The sequence below is a fragment of the Epithele typhae genome, assembly GCF_022376455.1.
Source record: "Epithele typhae strain CBS 203.58 chromosome Unknown BXZ73scaffold_1, whole genome shotgun sequence".
Lineage (NCBI taxonomy): Eukaryota > Fungi > Basidiomycota > Agaricomycetes > Polyporales > Epitheliaceae > Epithele > Epithele typhae.
Window position 1 is genome coordinate 1018953 of NW_025954192.1, and position 22013 is coordinate 1040965.

General features: G+C 57.3%; 7 protein-coding genes across 7 annotated transcripts; 5 read left to right on the forward strand and 2 right to left on the reverse strand.

Moving 5' to 3' along the window:
- Positions 1-1341: 1341 nt before the first annotated feature.
- Positions 1342-3305, reverse strand: BXZ73DRAFT_86321 (protein serine/threonine phosphatase 2C; the record flags this gene model as incomplete). The annotated part of the gene is made up of 9 exons (XM_048024158.1): positions 1342-1373; positions 1515-1767; positions 1821-1938; positions 1989-2075; positions 2133-2193; positions 2249-2498; positions 2560-2574; positions 2647-2859; positions 3198-3305. 9 exons carry the CDS (start codon positions 3303-3305, stop codon positions 1342-1344), a joined length of 1137 nt encoding a protein of 378 aa, XP_047883855.1.
- A 1802-nt stretch (positions 3306-5107) lies between these two features.
- On the forward strand, positions 5108-6210 carry BXZ73DRAFT_72969 (uncharacterized protein; the record flags this gene model as incomplete). Its single annotated transcript, XM_048021819.1, has 6 exons — positions 5108-5114; positions 5169-5296; positions 5356-5448; positions 5518-5607; positions 5649-5696; positions 5848-6210. The coding sequence occupies 6 exons, from the start codon at positions 5108-5110 to the stop codon at positions 6208-6210; spliced, it is 729 nt and encodes a 242-aa protein (XP_047883856.1).
- A 440-nt stretch (positions 6211-6650) lies between these two features.
- Positions 6651-7920, forward strand: BXZ73DRAFT_95636 (uncharacterized protein; the record flags this gene model as incomplete). Its single annotated transcript, XM_048026846.1, has 4 exons — positions 6651-6740; positions 6795-6887; positions 7291-7309; positions 7367-7920. The coding sequence occupies 4 exons, from the start codon at positions 6651-6653 to the stop codon at positions 7918-7920; spliced, it is 756 nt and encodes a 251-aa protein (XP_047883857.1).
- A 437-nt stretch (positions 7921-8357) lies between these two features.
- On the reverse strand, positions 8358-9461 carry BXZ73DRAFT_36824 (GTP-binding nuclear protein RAN; the record flags this gene model as incomplete). Its single annotated transcript, XM_048017895.1, has 7 exons — positions 8358-8399; positions 8450-8549; positions 8599-8726; positions 8793-9052; positions 9122-9158; positions 9221-9258; positions 9422-9461. The coding sequence occupies 7 exons, from the start codon at positions 9459-9461 to the stop codon at positions 8358-8360; spliced, it is 645 nt and encodes a 214-aa protein (XP_047883858.1).
- Positions 9462-10792: 1331 nt separating this feature from the next.
- On the forward strand, positions 10793-13349 carry BXZ73DRAFT_37048 (MFS amino acid permease; the record flags this gene model as incomplete). The annotated part of the gene is made up of 14 exons (XM_048017932.1): positions 10793-10993; positions 11064-11137; positions 11187-11248; positions 11299-11339; positions 11389-11522; positions 11572-11619; positions 11673-11697; positions 11752-11784; positions 11899-12192; positions 12252-12376; positions 12429-12584; positions 12635-12692; positions 12750-12878; positions 12942-13349. The coding sequence occupies 14 exons, from the start codon at positions 10793-10795 to the stop codon at positions 13347-13349; spliced, it is 1788 nt and encodes a 595-aa protein (XP_047883859.1).
- Positions 13350-17100: 3751 nt separating this feature from the next.
- Positions 17101-18730, forward strand: BXZ73DRAFT_95639 (vacuolar import and degradation protein-domain-containing protein; the record flags this gene model as incomplete). The annotated part of the gene is made up of 4 exons (XM_048026847.1): positions 17101-17856; positions 17920-18247; positions 18337-18598; positions 18667-18730. The coding sequence occupies 4 exons, from the start codon at positions 17101-17103 to the stop codon at positions 18728-18730; spliced, it is 1410 nt and encodes a 469-aa protein (XP_047883860.1).
- Positions 18731-19453: 723 nt separating this feature from the next.
- Positions 19454-21825, forward strand: BXZ73DRAFT_37422 (CK1/CK1/CK1-G protein kinase; the record flags this gene model as incomplete). Its single annotated transcript, XM_048017998.1, has 10 exons — positions 19454-19553; positions 19656-19696; positions 19834-19903; positions 19990-20138; positions 20275-20374; positions 20466-20600; positions 20691-20861; positions 20926-21072; positions 21137-21162; positions 21256-21825. 10 exons carry the CDS (start codon positions 19454-19456, stop codon positions 21823-21825), a joined length of 1509 nt encoding a protein of 502 aa, XP_047883861.1.
- Between the last annotated feature and the right edge of the window lie 188 nt (positions 21826-22013).

Sequence of the window (22013 nt, forward strand, 5' to 3'; positions counted from 1 at the left end):
GGCTCGACGGAGGATCGACCAGACGACGGGTCATAGGCATGTCCCCCAGGATGGGGGACTCGGGTCACCGAGTCCGTCGAGGCGTTATCGACGATCCGGTATGGTTGGGGCATAGTTACAGAAATCGACGACCACGAGAGCGACTCATTTAAGAGAGCGCACAGCCCATAGAGGGTGACAAAATCAGGACGAGGCGGAGCGTCCGCCCAGCTCCGGTGATGCGCCCGTGGCCCGTGGGCCTGGAAACAGTAGAAAATAACGTACGTGGGGATGTGTATGTGCCATCATAGTATCCGGCGGGAGCAAGAGGGACGCTGCTTGCGTTGCGGCTGGTATAAGAATCTGCGTCCGAGTCGCTGTACTGGCGAGTGTACTGAGGTTGGTTGGCGAAGGGATTGAGCTGGTTGTAGCCCGGGCGCGCGGCCATGGGGAAAAGAGGGACGCGTCAGAGATAACGCAGAGAGAGGAAGGGGGCGTAAGATTAAAGAGCGAAACGACCAGCAACAGCTTGCGTTGGGTCTAGGAGGGCGTAGGGAAGAAGTCGGGAGCGGAGGATGGAGACAGCGACGAAGCGCCTCGGTGTTTGTAGCCCAGTTGCGTGGGAAGCCTGTTGCCGCTCCGGCCCAATCAGGCCCTGCCCCGACGTCCATCACCGGGGCTGCTCAATTTGAAACTCCCACCGCCGCCCGCAGTTCCCTTTCACCGACCAGCGCGCCGCCCCAGATCGCTCGCTCGCTGCACTCCTCGTCCTTGACGTCGACCACCGCGTCCTCGACCGCTGCCAGAGCTCACCTGCTGTCCGTCACTGATCCGCATCCTCGGCGGGACTACGGCACAAGGTGCACGTCACAGCTCCATATTTCCCAATCATTCGGCTGTCATGTACAGGTGGTGCTTCGAGTTCTCGCCATGGTCCGCGCGTACGCGGACCATGGCTGAAGCGCTGACGTTTAATATTCAAAACATTCATTCTCCATGTCCCGCTGTGCGCCCTTCCCCGCTCGAATGGCTCAGAATTGGTGTAGACCTTGCCACAGACGTTGATGTTATGCTGTGCAACAGTAGCCTTGACGCCCACCGCCCGACATCGGCTTCGAATCGACGTTTAACTCGGCATTCTGATCGATACTTGTAGGATGAGGATGAGACGTCTATACATATGTGGCAATAAGGTGCGCTCTACATGTAGATTACATCAAGGGACCAAGTAGTGGATTGTAGGGTATCAAGCGAAGTATCCAATGTGTCTGACCAAAGTCTATACTCGATGTCAATGCTTTCTCCAGTACACAGGATATGTTGTGACGGGGAAGTGACGCTCACCATACTAAGAAGGAGGCTCTAAATGACCTCGCTCACCATCGCAACGACGACTGTGACGCTAAGGAGAAAGATGAGCAAAGGATGAGCAAAGGATGCGGCGAAAAGACAAGACTCACTCGTCTATTTTCTATGAATTGAGGGTCATGAGTTAATCACAGGACCGCGCAAAGCAAAAATGCCACTCACGCCACCTCGGAAGTACATGCCCTCGCGGGCAGCAGCGCGCTCGAATGGACTGATCCTCTTCCGGTTGTGCATGCACATTCGAGCATAGTCCACGATTCGCTCTGACATCGCTTGTACTTCCAGCTCTTCGTTGCTGGTCTCTACCTCCATCTCGCCGGTGGGGGTAAGCGTGCGCTTCGAAAGCTGGAATTGTCGAGACACCAGTGAGCATATGGCGACCATCTCCGACGGAAACACGTTGTCAGACAGTCCGTCAGTCTATCGGCGAAAGTCAGTGAACTTGTGGGCATATGCAAGTCGAAAGCACAAACGTAAGCAACTATAATATCACCGTGTCGCAGTCTGAGCTCGAAAAGATCTGCATCACTTGGATGATCAACACATGCTCTCGGGAAACGCTTCTGCGATGTTGGCAGTTTGGACAGTTGTCTATCAACATCTTAGCACCGTTTCAGATGATTGCAAAATAGATAGCTCACTTCGGGCAGTTGAAGAAATGTGTCTGCGACCGTTGTTGGTAGACGACTGACGATCCTCGCATCACTACGAAGCCACTATCACCTAAGCTGCCACGCGACACCTTCAGCCGGAGCTTGCGTAGGAGGTATGACATCCAAGCTTACTTTGCGGCGCGTAATACTCCCGTCGACGCATTTAGAGTGATGATGCACGCGGTGCTTGAACCTGCAATACCTTACCGATAAGAATGAATGCCCGCATATTCGGACACACGGCTCACCAGCAACAACGCCTCGTTCTCGTAATACGCCGCCGTATGCCGATTCTAAGCATTCTCGCGGTGATAGTTCCCAGCCCTCGACTTGTTCGCGCTCTTCGTACTCTTGCATGGGATCGACTTCGGGTTCACCAGGCCACGCAGCTTTGGAATACCGATGTGCATGGTACATGAGAGCTTGAGAGAACAGCGAGGGGTCCACGCCTGATTCGGTCCAACCCCCAACACCGTCTGCTATGCCAATGGAGATGCCCTGACGACAAAATGCGCATTGGGTGCTCATGATACGCGCGTATGGAGAGGGGGCTGCTTACCGACTTATCTCGCATCTTCCGTCGCATCCACCGCGAAGTAACGGGTAATCAGTGCATTGCATGAGGCAGGAGGTCATGCATGCTCACGTCTTGTACGTAGAAGAAGTCTTCTCCTATGTGCGCTCCTGCACTTGAGTTAGGCCGGCCTAGGGTCGTATCCCGCCACTTTCCTATCGCACTCTCCGCATGGAAAGGGACGCTTTTCACGCGCGGACCACGCGGATCGGGAGGCTTGCCTGCCCAACTCGCTCCTACGTAAAAGCGGTATGGGCGGGGAAGCGATGCATAACAGCGGACGTGCTTGGGAACAACTAGAGGCCGGCTTGTACGTGGATGGGAGGAGAGGTGGACCGAGTTCCTAGCAAGCGAAGCCGCACCAAGATAGACCATGGACTTGAGGCGGACGCTAGAAGACGGGCGTGAAGCAAGGCGGGGATATGGGGTGGGCGAGGATGGTGGAGGTTGCTCAGAGCCCCGCTGTGGGTAGTGGCATGGGGCAAAACGCGCGTCATGTGAGCGACGCGTCTTCACGCCAGCCTCGCCACGCCGACGTCACCTCTGTCGAGTCTCGACCATCGATGGCATCCGCACCCCGCGCGTTGTTCTCCCCGCTTGCGAAGGAAATGGGCTCCATCTACATAAAGGTCCACTTCCTCGCGGCCCCGGATCCATGCCCTTTCTCCTCGACCCCAGTCGGTCTTCTGGTGAAGCGCGATGAGCAGCCGTACGTCGAACTGCCCTTCCATGGAGTCATACCGGCTCTGCTCTCTCGTTCGATGTTCACTCTGGCATTTCGTGTCTCAGTCGATACCAGCACGGGCTCCATCCTGCCTCCTAGTAATGTGGCAAGCATCAAGACGGTCTATTCCAAAAGCTCTCGCCAGAAGACGCAGACGTTGCAGCACCTGATGGGTATGGATCACGACGAAACCACATTTCGCGACTATACAGTGAGGATTAACACGTTTGGTATCGCTTTCGAAACTCCCGCTGATCGCCCCTTGGTCTGCAGGGCGAGATGAGGCAATGCATCTCCTTGTACCTATCCGGAACGCTGACCTGGGTCCACCAACCTGCTGAACGAAAACAATTATACGTCAATGCAGTCAGTTTACTCGTCTACCCACTTACTTGGCAGGTTTAGAATATGCTTTATAGGTGTGCAAGCGGATCCCGCGAATAGGAATGTTTGCTGATGCCTGGCCGGCCACCAAGTTCGCCACCATCTGTTTATACAACAGCCATGTAGGTCAAAGAGACTGCGATGCACCATCGAGAATCTGGCCTTTACGGTGTCTTGGACAGCACCGCAAGCTGTGGCCCAAAACGTCGACCAAGCGCCATACAGTTCCTGCACCCCCCAAAGAGCCAACGGGCGAAACGATTGGAGCTTCACGGTACAATGAGACGAAATCAGTGAGTGCTCCTGGCGTCTGCTGTGGTTATTTGACCAATGCAGCGAACAGGTAAGCCCCTGCGTGGCTCGCTGTTCGAGTGCAGCCGGGATACCTTCAGTCGTGGGGGAAGGTCTGCAGCGCGCCCATGAGTTGGCAGAAGACTCCGCGGACGTCACATGCGAAGTTCGCTCGGGCTTTCCTTACACCGATAGGATTGGACAGCAAGTGCCGCATCACCGTCAAACCCGCGTTTGCTCCGCCGAGTCATCCCCGCGTCCCTATGCCGCTTCTACCCTGCATCGTTCGCTGCGCGCCCGCGATCCTCTCGTCGACCGACCTCCGACTCACTCCACATACGTCGATTCGACCCTCTCTGTAGACTGCGAAGGCGTCTATCGCTTCCTGCAATCTCTCGACCAGCCACTTGGCCACCTGCTTACTTCGCTCCGCGAAATAGGCATCCGCAGTCCCACCAACCTGGTCGGGCTCGCGCGCATGCGCGATAAGGGTGATTGGCTCGACCGGGTCATGCCTCAAAGGCTCACAAGCCTGGAGCATAAGTTCCTTGTGGATGGGCTCGAGCGGCTTGTGAGCAACGTCCCGTGTTGACAGTCCGGATGAGTTGCCCGGAACGCAGCAGGTCAGATGTATGTTCTCCGTGTAGTCACCCTCGGGTCATGTTGATGCATGGTACAATGAAACAATCGGACACTATCGCGCAATGGTTGCGTCTGACGTGCGGAATGTGATTGCCTCACATCTCAGTCCAGTCACCATCCCTCGATGACCAGTAACAAACGAGGTGACTTCCAGAAGAGGGTCCGCGGAGGCGTGCGATCACCTGTGTGGTCTTGTCGCTTCCTCGTGTGACGCAACGGCTCAGAGCGGTGTGCAGGTGTGAGCGCGCGCGCTAATGTGCAAGCGGCACCGTCGCGGAGGCCCCATGTTCTCTTCAATCTGCCACCACCATCGCCGCGCGTACTCCTCCATGATGCTTAGCTCTCCGTCACCCTCAAGTCCTAACTCGTGCATGGAGCATGGATGACAACGGCAGACTGAGATATAAGGCTGGCCATCCTTGCACGTCTTGCTTGGCCCTCCTCTAGTTCACTTGTGTCTCTTGGCTCCGTTCTCAAGATTCTTGCTACAATATGACAGGTATGAAGCCCATGCTTGCTGCATGAATCTTTTTTGAGTGTTTACACCGGGCAGGAATACTCCTCTCCGTGCCCGACCACCACATCAAAAACTTCTTCACTGCGCGGTCTGCGCAGAAGGAGCATGCCCTGCAGCACCATATGGGAATGTCGGACGACGACAAAACCTTCCAAGAATATGTGGTGAGCATCCGAGTATGCAACTCATGCATATTTTTGACGTGTTGCCTGTCTTCCTGAAGGATATCATGACTGCCTGTGCCTTGCGAGTTCTCGATAAAGATCTCACGTGGAAGATGCAGCGTTCGAGTAAACGGAGGCTATTTATTGTCGAAGTAAGCGCATCACCTTTCTAAGGCTCATTGAGTATACTTCTCGAACTCCAATCCGTCCGGTCATGGTAGGTTCGCAAAGCGCTCCCCGTGATGTCCACCTACAAAAACAGCTGGCCCGTTCCAATCTTCGGTGCAATATACTTAAGACACACGAGAAGTGTAAGTTGTGCCGTGCTGAACACAACATGGTCCTCACCTAGTTTCAGAACGGAAGGAGAAAGGGCGGCTTGCAAGATCAGTCTCACAAGGTCTCAGAGCCTCGCCGGTCGCGCAGGAGGGGAGCACTTCAAGACTGCGCTCGGCATCGCGGCGCGGACAGGAGTCGCTCTTTGACAGTAGCAGTAATGCCTCCTCCTGGTGTATCATGTTTTCGTGGCTGACGAGTCGTATCTCATTCAGGAAGGCTTGCAGCGATCCATTTCAAGGGATGCTCGCACGCCTCCTGTAGCTGGGCCGGAATCGGGTCTCGAAAGGCACGAGACCCCGTCTCAACTCCTTCGTCGTTCGTCAATAAGCGAGCCCGATGCTCCCGATGACAGTGACGAGTCCGTCCTTGTCTTCCTGCGCTCCCTCGCTATGCCTCTGGATCACCTTCTCCCCGACTTCCGCGCTATCGGCGTCCTGGACCACTCGTCCCTGCTTGTTGTCGCGTCCCTTCCAGATCGCGGAGACTGGCTTTTCCGGGCCCTGCAGGGCCGGATCACCTGTCTGCAGCTGAAGCTGATCGTGGACGGGTTGGACAAGGTCTCCGACGACACGTAGAGATAACGTCCCAACTCGCGCATGTAGCCGTAATCCCGCACAATACATGGTCTCCGCTTCCCATGACACCTCCGTACGTATTCTAGCACGAACATGCATTGGTCGTGCTTCAAGTGCGCGGCCGCGTGGCCTCCGCGAATATCGCCGCTCGGCCATGTATCGTGAACCGAGGAACGGAGATCACGGCATGCGACGTTCTTCTTGAGCTCGCGCTGGAAACGAGGTCGGCAATATAAAGGACCCCCTCGGGAGTGAACAGACGTCCCCTCCTTCCGCCACCCAGCTCCTCGCCGATTCCTGTCACCGCATAATGGGTACGTCTGTGGATCCTCCGCTCTGTTGGCAGCACGTCTCCGGCTTACTCGGTCACCGCAGGAAAGATTCGAAACGAAACCTCCAGAAATAACTGGTATCTACAGCCGAGGACCCAGCCTTCTACCATGTACGCTGAAGGCGTACAGTACCCTCACAAGTCCATCCAATATCTGATGGGGCTCGGCGATGATTCCGCTCGGTTTCGGAGATTTGTGGTAAGTGGTTCGCTTGCCAGCACTGTAACGAAGAGATCTGATATTCGTTCACAGAAAGCGCTAGGGACCAGTGCCGATGAAAATCTCGACAAATCGAAGAGGTGGACCCAGCAGCCGGAGCATATCAAGAGACGTTTCTTTGCCAGCGTAAGCTCATTCTTTGAGGCTCGGTGTATACATGATACTCTGGTTCTAATACACGGGGCCGCAGGCCTGCGAGAGGATGCCTATCGTGCGAAATTACGAAAACGAATGGCCCGCAGATTCGTACGCCAAATTGTGGCTCAGTTGGAGGGTGAGCTCTGATAATCTTGCTCTCATACGAGTGATCAATTTTGGCGTCCAGAATCAGGTGTATAAAAAAGAAAATGGGCTTGTGGGACGTGGCAGGAAAGCGCGATCCTCGGTTTCGGAAGAGGAGGATGAAGAAGCACAACCGCGCGATACAAACGGTGGAAGACGCAGACAGAATCGCCCCGAGGTTGTCGTGGTGAGCAGATGTCTTGACTCGTGGGAGCATGGCTAAATGCCCTGCACGGCCCTTATCCAGACCACGAACCGTCGTCCAGGTATGACCCGTCCGGCGTCACATTCGTCAAGCAATAGATTCACCACGACTGCTTCAGCCTCCTTTTATCCTCGAATGCACATGCATCGTATCCGGCGCCGTGTTTCCAGCGAGCCCGCCGCTGCCGACGACGAAAACGACGACGACGACGACGACGGCGACGGCAACGGCAACGAGCCAGAGCCCCAAAACCCAGGACCCGCCCGCACGCCTTCTCCCACGGTCTCCGCCGTCGACTCGGATACGGCGTTCTCGGATCTACTCGCGCGGGCCGCCAGGAAGCCCGCGCCCAAGTCCTACGCGCAGCTACACGCGGGCTGCACGGGCGGGACCGCGATGGAGTGCCCGGACTGTAAGCCCATGTACCGCTTCCTGCAGGAGCTCGAGCAGCCGCTTGGACACCTGCTCCCCGCTCTGCGCGACGTCGGGATCCGAAACGCCCCGGCGTTGCGCGCTCTCGCGAACCTGCACGACAAGGGCGACTTTCTCTACCGGGTCCTGCCGCGCGACGAGATCACGAGCTTCGAACATAAGATGCTCATCGACGGACTAGCCGTTCTGGCTGGTGCAGGGCAGGGAACGAGTGGCGAAGGGTGGAGTCGAAGTCGATGAGTACTATACGTGTATGGAGTATTGTATGGAGTATTGCCTCAAATGTTCTGTTCAATACCATGACTGAACGACCGTATACTTGATGCAGACCAATCAGCTGCAGTGTTTGATTCCATGGATCGCCAGTCGCACCTGCATGGACAGACATCACGCCGGTTCTTCCAACTTGGATGCTTCTTCACCAGCGCCAATCTAGATGTCGCTGTTCAAACTGTACCGCTCTAATCATATACTCAGAGAACGACATCGATACAACGATCCCGGTGGAAACAACTTCTACAATTCAACACGGCATGCGTACTCGTAGCAGGGAGCGATGGACAGAGGCTTGCGACTCCGGGAATGCGATGAGCGTTATATTGGAACAATGGTGATCACAGTATGTGTATAGCGAAACAGATGGTGGATAGAGCGTGGGCGGTGTCGTGAGGATACGTTTACAGATCATCATCTTCTTCTGGCAGGGGGATAGCTTCGGCCTGGACTCGAAGTCAGCGCGATGGAATGAACAAGTGCCGCCAACACATACCACAGCGAGCTCCTTCTGGTACTGCTCCATCAGAGCAGGATCGACCTGCACCTCTGGAGGCGCAAGAGCAGGAGCAGCAACGAAATCCAGGGAGGGGTTGCTGGAGAACGGTCAATAAAGGCCATGGTAGCAATGAGTGGGAGACGCACCCTACGAGCTTCCGCGCAAGCCAAAGGAAGGGCTTCTCGAAGTTGTAGTTCGACTTCGCGGAAATTTCGAAGTACTGAATGTTCTTCTTGCGATGGAACGTGACGTTCCCTGTCTTGACCTTCCGCTCCTACAGATTGATAGTACGTTGAGAATGACGCCATTGACAACAAACATGGATGGATCGGCAACGCACCTTCACGTCGACCTTGTTACCGCAAAGCACGATAGGGATGTTCTCACAAACACGCTCAAGATCACGGTGCCAGTTGGGCACGTTCTTGTACGTGATGCGGGAGGTGACGTCGAACATGATGATACCGCACTGGCCCTGGATGTAGTAGCCGTCGCGGAGACCACCGAACTTCTCCTGGCCCGCGGTATCCCATACGTTGAAGCAGATGGTACCGAAGTTGGTCGAGAACGACAGAGGGTGGACCTCGACACCGAGGGTAGCTGGAAAGAGGTGCAAAATAAACTTGTGCTTAAAAGACGGCTTGCTGAGCGACGTGAAAAAGAGCATACCAATGTACTTCTTCTCGAATTCACCCGTCAAGTGGCGCTAGACATGAAAAAGATCAGCACACGATCTATGTGGTGGGAGCGCACAGAAGTTGCACATACCTTGACGAAGGTGGTTTTACCGGTACCTCCATCACCGACTGCAATGTATCGATTGCATCGCACACAGAAGGGGCCGATACGCGTATGAAAGACGCGGTAAACGCGAAGACCCAAGAGTGGCGCGGGCATCGATCAAGGGGAAGATGGGATTGAAGTTTTCATGAGCTCGACCGCGCGAGTCTGAAGAAGAGTGGAACGCACCAAGGACAAGCTTGAAGGTAGGAACAGTGCTCTCGGACATTGCGGGTGTCTAGGGAGGAGGATGATGGTGGTGGATGGAAGAAAAAGGACAAGCTACCGGTTCCGATGAGGTCAGGCGCGAGCGAGGACTTGCAGATGTGTTACGTAAGTATATTAGATAATCAAGATCATCGTCATTCTATCGCAGCAACATCTCAATTGTAGTCGCTCCTTGCTTTCCGACTACAAACGCGGTGATCTTACCGCTGCCGTAGTCGGGTTATGTCACGATGACTCTTTTCGCGCCCCGGTTCCCCGTTTGCAGTCGAATTGCGGCTGCGATCCACCCTGTTTAGCTCGATAGTATTGAAGTGCTGCCGCAAGAAGCGCTCGCGAAGCCCCCATACTTATGTCGCCCAACATCAAGCCAATCGGTTCGACAGCCGTGAAGAAACTGAGAGCTTGGCGAAGGGTGCCGTCCTTATGCATCAGCAACAATTACTTGCGTTTTTTGTCGGAGACCTCAGCGGGTACCATCATCATCCTCGGTCCTCTGAACAGCAGAACGCTTGTCGAACTTTGCACCGCTACAAGGTCGATGGACTTCAGGCATAAATAGGGCGTTTCGCACCATTTCGGGCCAAAGCTCACATGTGACGTCCCGGGAGAGACTCGGATGAGAACGCGAGAGTGGCCAGTATCCGCCATGTCTCGTTGAGACGGAAAACCCCAAGGATGTGATGGGCGCGTTTTCCGTTAACCTCGTGACGTTTCGGCTACAAGCAACTGATGGACAGGAGAAGCATGCAATAACTGCGTCCATGGTGTTGTCGTCAGGCTGAGTTGTCAGCATGACAGAGAGAGCGCAGTTGTGGGTGCGGGCAGAGGTGGAGTCCTGCGAATGTGAGCCGAGAATGGAGCTGCGTGGGAGGTGGCTCTGCGCAAGCCGCCTCGGAGCTGACAGAGCCCGCAGTCTATGAGTGCGCCGAGCGCGCATTTGCGGAGCTTGAAGGAGTGTAGCGGTTCGCCGAGTGTCCAGGGAGGAGGGTCTAGTGTGGAAGTAAGTAGCAGACCAGTGCGGATGCTGGAGGGTGCCGGCCGTGCGGCAGCGCGCGCCACGGTTGTCGGCCTCTGTCGGGAAGCGCTCGACGGCGATTGGGCCCTGCGGGCGATCCGCGGGTCCGAGCACGTGGGGGAGGCGGCAGGGCAGCCGACGGGGACGGCATTCCTGCCGACCCGGCAGAGAAAGAACGGGAGATTGGTCAGGCCTCACTAAAATACCCCCACAAGTGCTCTCGATGGCCTCCGTCTCCGCCAGCCTCCGCCGCATCCCAGCCTCATAACGGATCCCTCGCGCTGCGCCGAGCGTCGACCCCCCCGTCTGCCGCGAAAATGGCCGAAGATCCCAAGCAGCAGCCAACCTCTGAGCTCGTCTCTCCCGCGCCTACTACCCCCGCACCCTCGGCTCCGAGCGAGAAAGTCAAGCCTGGCTCTACATGGAAGCAGAACGAAGAGCATGTACTACCCAAGAACCGCATGAGCCTCGTATTCACAGGTCTCATGTGCTGTGTTTTTCTCGCCGCCCTCGATCAGGTCCGTCCGCGCTCCGCACCAATCTGTATTTGCCTTTCTGTTGGTGCTGATCCCACGCCGCTCATCCAAGACCATCGTCGCGACTGCTCTCCCCACCATCGTCGCGCAGCTTGGTGGTGGCAAGGAGTACAGCTGGGTAGGCAGGTGCGTTCTCGCGTTCAGTGTTTGTCGTCTTGCTCTCACCCCACCTCAGTGCGTATCTTCTCGCCTCCTCCGCGCTTGGTCCGGTGTATGGCAAACTGTCAGACATCATTGGTGCGTCATTCCGGTTGATTATGCGCCACCATCCCCTCACGCCCCTCCAGGTCGGAAACCGATTCTTTTTGTCTCAATCGGTGTTTTCTTGGTGCGTGACTACTCCCTTCGAGCCACCCGGGCTCTCATGCTGTCACCAGATCGGGTCTGCGCTATGCGGTGCCGCACAAAGTATGACCTGGTTGGTCGTTGCGCGGGCTGTGCAAGGTATCGGCGGAGGAGGTATCATTCAATTAGTGCAGATTACCATATCCGACATTGTGTCCCTGCAAGAGTATGTTGCATGTCTCCGTCCATTGTCACCTTTGGCTCATGTCCGGCAGTCGTGGTAAATATGGTGGATATATAGGTGCAACTTGGGGCATTGCCAGGTACGCTTTTAGAGGTAGGACGGCCAGTATCATGGTCTCACGCTCATATGCAGTGTCATCGGCCCGCTGCTCGGCGGTGTGAGTGTAATGTGCACTCATCCCCGTGACCATCCTTGGCTAACCTCTCGTTAGGTATTCACCGACCATGTTTCGTGGCGATGGCAAGTGCTCAGTGCTGCTCCCTTCATCTCCTCATACTGATCTCGCTGCTCAGGTGCTTCTTCATCAACCTGCAAGTATTTCGAGGTCCTGCTCCGCCACGTTGTCCTGATTTTCGAGCTGCACAGGCCTACGGGTGGTATTGGATTCCTCATGCTGTTCTTCTTCCTCAACTTGAACCCGCACCATGGGAAGACGTGGAGAGAGCATGCACAGGTTTTCGATTTCTCCGGCTTGTTCCTCATCGTCGTGGGTGTCGTCCTCGTGCTTCTGGGTTTCAACTTCAGTGAAACGAGTTGGAGTCAACCACAAACCATTGCGCCTCTTGTCATCGGTGTGGTGACGCTAATTGCGGCCTCGATTAACGAAATTTACACCAAGAGATCCGCGATCATCCCTCCCCGTCTCTTCAAGGTACCGCGTTTCTTAGCGGTTGAAATCCTCCATCCAAACTCATGCATGTGGACCCACAGACTCGCACCACGGCGCTCATACTGATTTCAGTCTTCTTGCACGCCGTTGCTTTCTTTGGTGCTGCATATTATCTGCCTGTGTATTACCAGGTGCTTGGTTCTTCGGCTACCGGTGCGGGCGTACGGTAAGTACAAGAACATCCTGTTTTGGCCAGTTCTCGCTCACATTCTCCTTAGGATGCTACCCTTCTCTCTTGGTGGTGCTCTCTTCTCGGTTATTTCCGGCCAGATCACTTCGCGAACCGGTCGCTGGAGGCCCATCATGTGGGTGGCTTGGGGGATCATGATCCTCGGGTTTGGCTTGATGACTACGCTGGATAACAACTCAATTATGTACGCCCCTCTTGTACTGCCCACTAAAGCTCAACTGATCCTGGCTGAAGTGCCAAGCGACTTCTTTATCCCTTTGTCACTGCGTTCGGCATTGGCTGTTTGTTCCAGGTCAGCTGGGTTCACTTTGTCTCTGCAGGTAATAAGGCTAACTGTTGACTTTTGCAGACTCCTCTCATTGGTTTGCAAGCCGCGATGCCGTTGAAGGACATGGCGACTAGCACAGCTGCGTTTGTGCTCATCCGTACCCTCGGTGGAACGGTTGGCATTTCTATCGGCGAGGTCATCATCTCCAGCGTACGTTCGCCATTCGGGATCCACTACCTTTTCCTAATCCTGGTGTCTCTGGGGCCTCTGCAGGAACTTCGCAGGCGTGTTGCCCACATCCCAGGGCTGAACATTGACACTTCTCCCGCCGCGTTGACGCAAATCGTGCGTCAGATCCCGAAGATCGCGGACGCCGCGCAGCGTGTCGCGCTCACAAATGCGTACACGCGCTCGATCAGCACCATTTGGCTGGTCAGCACGCCCATATCGGGTGTCGGCTTCCTACTTGTCCTCTTCCTTCGCGGCTACACGCTCAAGCGCGTCGTTATCAAGGCCGGCCAGGAGCCAACAGACAAGGACGCGGTCGACGTCGAAGCCCAGACAGAGGCCGCAGGCGCGCTTGCCATCGCGCCGGGGGCCGAAGCGAAGGAGACGCCAGACGAGCGTACCGAGGGCACACCGTCGGTGGAGGCTACCGAGATCAGCGAGAAAACGAAGTGAAACGCACTCAAGACTCACACTCGAACTCGAAAGTAGAGTGAAGGATCACGACCACGCCAGACGCTATTTGTCCACATGTATACGACGACCGAGTGGAGGAATAAGCCCCTCTGCAATTACTGCACTGTGTACAACCGACACGATCCACATACGCCTAATGTTATGCCCCTAGATTAGAGTACGTCCTCATCCACATCCCTCATACCAGTTGTACACTCCCACGTCCCCCTCCCCTGCCCTTAACCCACCCACGTTCGACCACCGCAGTGCCGGCTCAAGGCTCTACCCGTTTCCCATACCCCCGGCGCGGTTCTTCTCCAACACGGCCAGGTGTCCTCATGGTTCGTGCTTCGCCCGGTCTGCGGTCGGTTTTCGGTCATCACGGCACTGGCTACGGTGCCGAGTTCGCTTATTTTCACGCCCCCACCCCACGCTGCTCCTCGTCATCTCCATGTCTCTCTGCTATCCGATCACGCTTGCTATCGAGCACAAAGATAATCGTCGTCCCCTCACGTTACGCGCGGCATCCAGGAGCATCTAGGCCACTGCACGTGCAGTCGTTGGTGATGTAATGCGATATGACGCGTCTGCGATGCCTCGCGTTATGTCACAACACAGCAGGGTGGTATGTGGTGCGTCTCCTGAGGCTCAAATAATTGACCGTGCTTTAGAGAGGTTTGGGAAATTGCAATTGTGCGCGATTGCAATGAGTGATGGCGCGTTGGAGTCCCGTCTCCAATGTGACCGCCACCGTGACCGGATCAGGCGAGTGCCGGGGCGAGAGATGGGACAACGCATTGACTACACGGTCCCGTACCTCCAAACCGAGCGTCCAGCTCCTAGTTCAACTTTCAGCCAGGATAGCATGGAATTAGGAAGACGGCAACAGGAAGCAGATGAGTCACGACGAGATGAGAGCACAAGCGCGAACCTCACCAAGGCTCTCGTGAGCCTGTCACGCTGTACATGGGTGACGAGCGTTTTCGAGCGGGCCGCGCCGTGGAGCGGTGGGTCCGTCCCAACGGATTACAATCGCGCGCAATTGCCGTTTTCCAAACCTCTCTTTTGAACGGCATAAACACGCAAGCCCCATGCACACGAATTACGAGCGTAGACTGCTAACTTGTCGCGATGCCAGTCCCGGTAGGATCCGGTTGGCAAACCAGCTCCATCGAGACCTCAAGCTTCATGTTAGATTGGAAAACAGGTAGAAGGAGGCAGAAGGCAAGGCAGCTCGGGCATAGGGTCGAATTGTCTGCAGTGTGCACCGGGCGATGGCCGCGCAATTGCGAGTTACAGCGGAGTTGAATCATAGCAATGAACTCATCGTAACTCCGACGGCGCTTCGGGACATAGGAGTACGACTGACCCGGGGGACTATCGGAGTTACAATTGGACATAACTACAGTTTGACTCCGCTGGTGCTGGTGCCGTGTTGAGCTCTTCTTACCAATCCGTCAAGTGCACCCGCGCGAGCGTTCGGACGGCATCCTGCAGTCTGCGAATTGCGGTACCTTCTTACACACGCGCCCAATCACGACACTGGTCGCACAACGCCAGGCGGAACATTGAAAGGCTCCATGGACCTTTTTTTGTCTTCCTCGTTGAACACCCTCGAGGGCATGGTAGGCGTATATACTATGGGGCCAGGTTCGCGAAACAGGGGGCAGAACGTCGACTGAACATATGCCTCGGGTGGTGTCCATGGGGCTACACTCTGACACTCACCCTAGGTGCTAATACATATGTTATCGATATCGTAATGACGGAACTCCCCATGAGGTGTTTGTCGCGGCTTGGCGGAACCTTGTATGTCGAGCACAGCCTCGTGTGTTGCGCACCGGCATAGTCGAACGTTGGTTGGAGTAGCGCCGTGTGTTAGATCTTCTCATTACCCTATGTGGTCTAGATGCACTATGAGTGAATTCGCTACGAATCCAGAAAGTCGCTTTAAAGCCGCCCATCTGATCGTGGCGACGGCAGCTTTTCTCATTACAGCACGGTCGCCGGACGAAAACAGCGAAGGCGCGGGACGTAGATGGACGGGCTGCGATTGGGACCTTCGGCGGGGACCTCAAGGCGCTGCGCCTGATGGAACGCCCTGCGAAGGAGTGGGTGACGTCAGAGGTGGGCCGGTGACGAATGGCGGAGCCTGAGAGGGGCGGGCATTACGATGCCGACGTTTACAAGCAACGCAGGTTGTGATACGGGGAAAGGTCGAAAGGGGAGTTGTGGAAGTGGAGAGACAACCTCGATGATTGTGGAGTGGTCGACGGAGAAGCCGATGAGTTACGACGCGTGCGCGATTGCTGGTGTTGTCCCAAGAGACGGACGGGCGTCCGGTCGCGCAGCATTGGCAGGTCTGGAACGCGCAGCGGTCGATTCGGAAGCTCAGCGCTCAGCGCTCAGCGGTAGGGACAAACGCCGGTAAGTATGGATGGAAGACTGTAGCCGCAAGCAAGCGAACACCAACCCTTGCACTGATCGGTGAGGCGAGAGCCGCAGAAAACCCGCGGCGCGGTGTCTATCTGCGGTGGTTAGAGATCCTCGCCGAAGTATGAGCATCACCGATGGGGACGCCGTCACTGCCTAGCTTGAAGATGTCAGTGGAGGATGAGTACGACGGAGGCTGGTGCTTGGCACGAGCAGTCTCACTTATCCGAAGCAGTTGACAGATTGATCAAGAGATAGATCACCTAGAAGGGAGAGCGTTGGCTCATGCACAGGCGCAAAGAGCAGCCGTCGGCGGGAGGGCGGGAGAATGGCTGCTTCCAAGTTCGATTTGACGACGTTGTCCTGGCGGCCGAGCGCGGCATCTTGCTTGTGTCAATCTCCCGTTTGCTGCCCGTCCCTCTTGGGTTGCGGGTGTGCCCAGGCTCAGCGCTCAGTCCTGGGCTGGTAGTGGTAGAGACATTGTCGCTCGAGCGGCGGCATCGCTCCGTCGTCGCGGGGTCTCGGCCGGGCGGTACGGGAGGAGTAGAATAGAAGGAGAGCCGAGTGAACGGGGCTTGTTGCACAAATGTATGGCGAACGCAGGACGGACGCCGACGGCCGCTGACCCGAACGTCCGGCGAGAGATCCCATGCTTTGGGATGGTCTTGTGTCTGAGCTCTTAGCTGGATGTGGGCGAGAGCTGCGATGGGCCCGGTAGGCCGGGATCTGGAGCCTGGAGAAGAGGGACGGTGGAGGGTTTGAGGAGGACCGGGCTGAGTGCGGGATTCGGCACGCCTCGAGTGTCGCCGTCGGGCGGTTGGCCGTTCGAGAGACCTCTTCTAGAACGGACAATGTCGCCGCTCAGGGCCACGCTGCAGCCGTCCCGTCCTGCGAGTAGCGTGCAAGGCCAGCCAGAGCCCAGTCTAAGCCCGTTCCAGCTCCCCTCACGCGACACCAAACTTCTGCCGCCACCAGATGGCCAGCTAGTCGCCTCCGCCACCGAATCAGGAGTCGGGCGGTGCGCCTCGGGGCGAGCGAATGAAGTACGCTGGTCGGCATCCGTGGCGATCGAGGCCTTGTTGGACAAGGGCGGGTGCACGCTGGAGAGGAGGAGAGACGAGGCTATCGCAGGCTGATTGCCGCGTGTGCGTGAGCAGCCTGAGCCAGGCGGACGGGCACTGGAGAAGGCCCCGTCTGCGGTACGGTGGCAGCTCCCCGCGTCGCCTCCGCCGTGCCACTCCCACACTCCACCTTCCTCTTCTCCTCCCCCCACTCCCCGGCCGTCCCTCCGCCCCGCCCCTCCCCCCGCCCGACTGTCATGCCCACCGAACGCCCCGTTCACGACCCTGTTCAGCCCGAGCCCGCCCAAGCACAGGTCAAGCTCTGCTACACCTGCAAGAGTCCCCTCTCGGCCGACGCCCCCGGCGTCCTCCTCTCCCATGAATCAGACTCCCTCGAGTCCTCGTCCCTCGACACAGTTCCCGTCTGCGCGTCATGTCGCACCCGCTCTCGGGACGGCTCGTTTGCCGACGTCGAGTGGGCTCTTATGCGTCGTGTCGCATCATTGCAGCCTGCAGGCAACGAGGCTTTGGTCCACGAGCAAGCCCAGCCATCGCCCTCGCCTCCCCCGATGGGCCTCCCGACTCTCCCGGCGCTCGAACCAAGCCTTTCGCAGGACGTCCCTATGGATGCATCCTTCCCCACTGCCCGCCTTCCCGCTCTGCTTTCCGCGCCGTTCGACGCAGTTACGACCTCTCCATTGCCATCACACCGCTCCCTACAACCCCCGAGACCATCAGCTGTCTCTTCGCCTTCAAGCACTTCTCGCCCTCTCCTCGCCATCGAAACCGCGAGCTCCTCCTCTCCGTATCAAGCGCCGGCCGCCTCTCGCTCCGAGTCGTCGTATTCCATCCAAATCAACCATCCTTCTAAATCATGGGATGCTGATCCTCTGGTGGATATCACCCGCCTCCGCGTCCGCTCGCAAGGCCACCATTGTCTGTACCCCGGCGCCACCTTTCAGGGTACGCAGAAGAGCGGCAGGAATAGCTACGATGTCAATGTGACCATCGTGGTACGTGTCTGTCTTCCATTCATTGGATGAGACACTGTCATTGAACACGCCCCATCCATGCAGGACGTTGACTTTGCCTCGTCACACTTGTGCGGATACCTCCGCATCCGGGGGCTTACGGATGACTGGCCTGAGCTCACGACCTACTTTGACGCCGAGATTATTGGCGGTCGGTATGGATTCTTGACACGCAATTGGGGCGCAACGGAGCAGGAGGACATGGTTCATTGGGCACGGTTCCCTGCCTTCCGGCACGTGCGGAATGAGCTGAAGAAGCCCCACTACACGATCCCGGACGCCCTTAGTCGCGGCGCTGTGTTTATGCGCTGGAAGGAGAAGTTCTTGGTACCCGACCACCGTGTGCAGGACATCAACGGTGCTAGTTTCGCCGGTAAGTCGACGTGATTGTGTGCCATCACTGCATGTCCTGCGACCTATAGTCGTCGGTAACGCCTCCGTCTGACTCCTGGATATTTGCAGGTTTCTACTACGTATGCGTGGACTTCAACCCTCAGCAGTCCAGTAGTGCTCCGATTACTTTGCCCGTGGAGGAGAGCGGAGGAGACTCCCCGATGATGACGACACCCACCACGACCTTTGTTACGAAACCCGATACCCCATCCCGCTCCCGGCGCATCTCCGTCAACCGTGGAGCACGCAAGGCTGGCCGATCTGCCTCGCGAGGCTGCCCCTCTAATGTTGCGACCATGAGCGGGTTTTACTTCCACCAGAACTCTGAACCGTGAGTGGCGATCTTATATTGGCATTGTTCAGGTTCTCATCAGACGATGCTTGGGGTGACGTCTTCAGGTACCAGCAGCTGTCGTTGGTGCACGTCCCCGAGCACACCAGCTCGTCCTTTGAGTTCCGATGATGTGTAGCTAATCCTCATTTTCGCCCTGGTGGGGTCCCTGCTAAGTAAAAGCTGCCCGCGCCCAGCATCGGATCAGTATATTCGTCACCCGTCCATCCACCTCCCTACCCCAGATCTCGCACCCTCCCTCATCATCTAGTACATTACATGTCCTCTGGTCACCTCGCCGTTACGAGCGCGTGACCATCTCTGTGTTACCTATAGCCCTGCGCTGCATCTATTAAAGTAAGCCTCCGGACCTCCTGCTCCCACTGTCCACTGTCCACTGTCACTCCCACCCCCGCTCACCGCGCTCATCGCATCACCCGGTCTGCGCTTCGACACCCCGTCCATACCAGTTGCATCTTTCCACCTGTACCATGATCTCGCGCTTGTGCATCGGTAGTCCGTTCATCGTTGTTGTATCACGACCCTGCGCGTCCATGCGCCGTGTGATAACCGAGCCTGTGGAGTGCGCGGCGGGCGCCGTGTGAGTGAGGGCACCGATTCGCGAGGGCGAGGCCCATGTGGTGTCCGCCTTGCCGGGCCTGGAGAGGGAGGCGCCGGCGGGCACAGGCGCCAGATTACCATAGCGGGAGAGCTCGGGGAGTGCCGCGGGCGGCAAACGGGACTGTGCGCTCGTCGCCGTCTCCCAGTCCGGCCCTGTCCTCCTCCTTTGCCCTCCTCTCTGGCCCCGCATCCCTCCCCCGGCCGCTGCCCGCTGCCCCCTGCGCGCCGCCGGCCATGTCCTCCCACAGCACCTCCTCCTCCAACAATGTCGTAGGTGCCCACTACCGGGTGGGCAAGAAGATCGGCGAGGGCTCGTTCGGTGTTATCTTCGAAGGTACGCCTCTCCCGCCCTGCTGCCCGCCGCGTGTCGCGCTCTCCACAGCGTGGAGGGTTCCAGTCGACCGGAGCTGAAAGTGGTCGTTTCACCTCTGCGCAGGCACGAATCTTCTCAACTCGCAGACCGTGGCGATTAAATTCGTGAGTTCTCTCTTCCCATTCGCCCGCCCCGCGGTGTAGCTTTTGCGTCATCGCGTTCCTCATGCATCCTCCGCCTCCTATTTGCCCACCTTCGACATCATGCGTCGCCCTGCTACACATGTCCTTCTACGACGTAGGAGCCGCGGAAGGCCGAGGCACCTCAACTTCGCGATGAATGTCGTTCATATCGCATTCTCGCCAACTGCCGTCAGTACATCGGTTCTCTTCACCTCTTTTAAACTCTTAGCTGACCCGGACACTCGTTTTCGTGGCCTGGGATCATCGACGTGCAGCCGGTATCCCCCAGATATACCACTTCGGGCAAGAGGGACTTCACAACATCCTCGTCATCGATCTTCTGGGGCCTAGCCTGGAGGATCTGTTCGACATGTGTGGGCGCAAGTTCTCAATCAAGACGGTGTGTATGGCGGCGAGGCAGATGGTGCGCACCTCCTTCTCGCGCTTTCGCCTCGCCCTCTAACCGCCGGTAACGCCGGGATTGTATTTCCGCCCGCCACTGTCGCCTCCGCCTCCGTCCTCCCACTCCCTCGGCCCCGCCGTGCCACACGCACATCCAGCTTGCACGCATACAAACGGTGCACGAGAAGAACCTCATCTACCGTGACATCAAACCCGACAACTTCCTCATTGGCCGGCCTGGTACCAAAAACGCGAATGGTGAGTCTGTTAGCGCTTGATGGTGCTGAGATGGGACAGCAGCGTAGGCTGATGCGCGTCGCCTTCGTCCCACGTCCGTTCCTGCGTCTAGTCGTGCACATCGTGGACTTTGGTATGGCCAAGCAGTACCGCGACCCGAAAACGAAGCAGCACATTCCCTACCGGGAACGGAAGAGCTTGAGCGGGACGGCGCGGTACATGAGCATCAACACGCATCTAGGAAGAGGTACGTCGCAATCACGGAATTTGTCTGTGGCGTTTCAGGACGCCCATTAACTACGATCCCTGTGTGCTGTGCACCGTGCGGCGCTTGCAGAACAATCTCGGCGAGACGATCTCGAGTCGCTCGGTCATGTCTTCCTGTACTTTCTACGCGGCAGTCTGCCTTGGCAAGGTCTCAAGGCGGCGACGAACAAGCAGAAGTACGAGAAGATCGGCGAGAAGAAGCAAACGACTCCCATCAGGGAGCTTTGCGAGGGCTTCCCCGGTACGTCGACGCTTGATTGAGGCTCCTGCCTTCATTCAGAGATTCACCTCCGTGTGCGTGACAGAGGAGTTCTCTATCTATCTCAATTATGTCCGAAAGCTTGGTTTCGAGGAAACTCCGGACTACGACTTCCTACGAGAGCTGTTCGCCAAGGTGCTCAAGAACAACGGCGACATCGAAGACGGCGTTTACGACTGGAACCTGCTGAACGGTAAGACTCATTTCCGCCCACCCCCGGACGCGCCCTGGAGTTAACCCTGCTTCTCTGCGAACAGGTGGACGTGGGTGGGAAGCGTCAATGGTGTGTAGCAATACCTCTGCGATGCCTGTGCTCCAAGCGGCGCGAGCCAATCCGAACGCGACCGTGCTGACATCCGCTTTCGCGATACTCCAGGGTGGTGGTCAGAACCAGATTCTGCAGCAAATACAGAACACTCCTGCCGCCGCGCAGTACGACTCGCGCCGCGGGGACCGCACTGGACGCGGCGACGGCCGCCGTGCTTCTCAAGCTGGCGGTACTCCCGTCGTGCCGCCCTCGCCCGCGCTTGTCCGCGCCGGCTCGAAAACGCGGCACCCGGGTAACTTCACCCCCGGCATTGGTGCGAGTCCGGGGCAAGTCACGCCCATGTCGGCGGAGGCGCAGCTGGGGTATTCGTCGCGCCGAATGAGCCAACACGGCGGCGGGGCTTCGCATCCGTATGCGTCCGTCGGGTACGATGGGCGGTACGACGAGTACTCGGCGACTCAGCAGCAGCAGCAGCAGCAGCAGCAGCCGCAGCAGCAGCAGTACGGGCGAGCGTCGCCGATGGTGTCCAGCGTCGGCGCGGCTCCGCCTGCTCTGAGCAACGTGCGTGCGATGGGTGGAGAGGTCGGTGTCGCGAACGGAGACGGGCACCACGGTCAGCAGGAGCCCGAGCCGCAACCCAGTGGGCTGTGGAAGATCCTCACTTGTAGGTGTGGATGAGGTGCGCCGGCTGCCGTGTTTCTGCGACGCTGCGTAGACGCCGCTATCTTCTCTGTCCTCACGCTCTTTATGCCCCGTGCCCATCACGTTGTCGTCCACGTCTTCCTCTTCGTTTCCTCTGTTGCTGGCTGGATTCTGCAGAGCCTCAGGTTTGATTTATGGTTAGCTTTCCTTCCGTCTGCATCTCA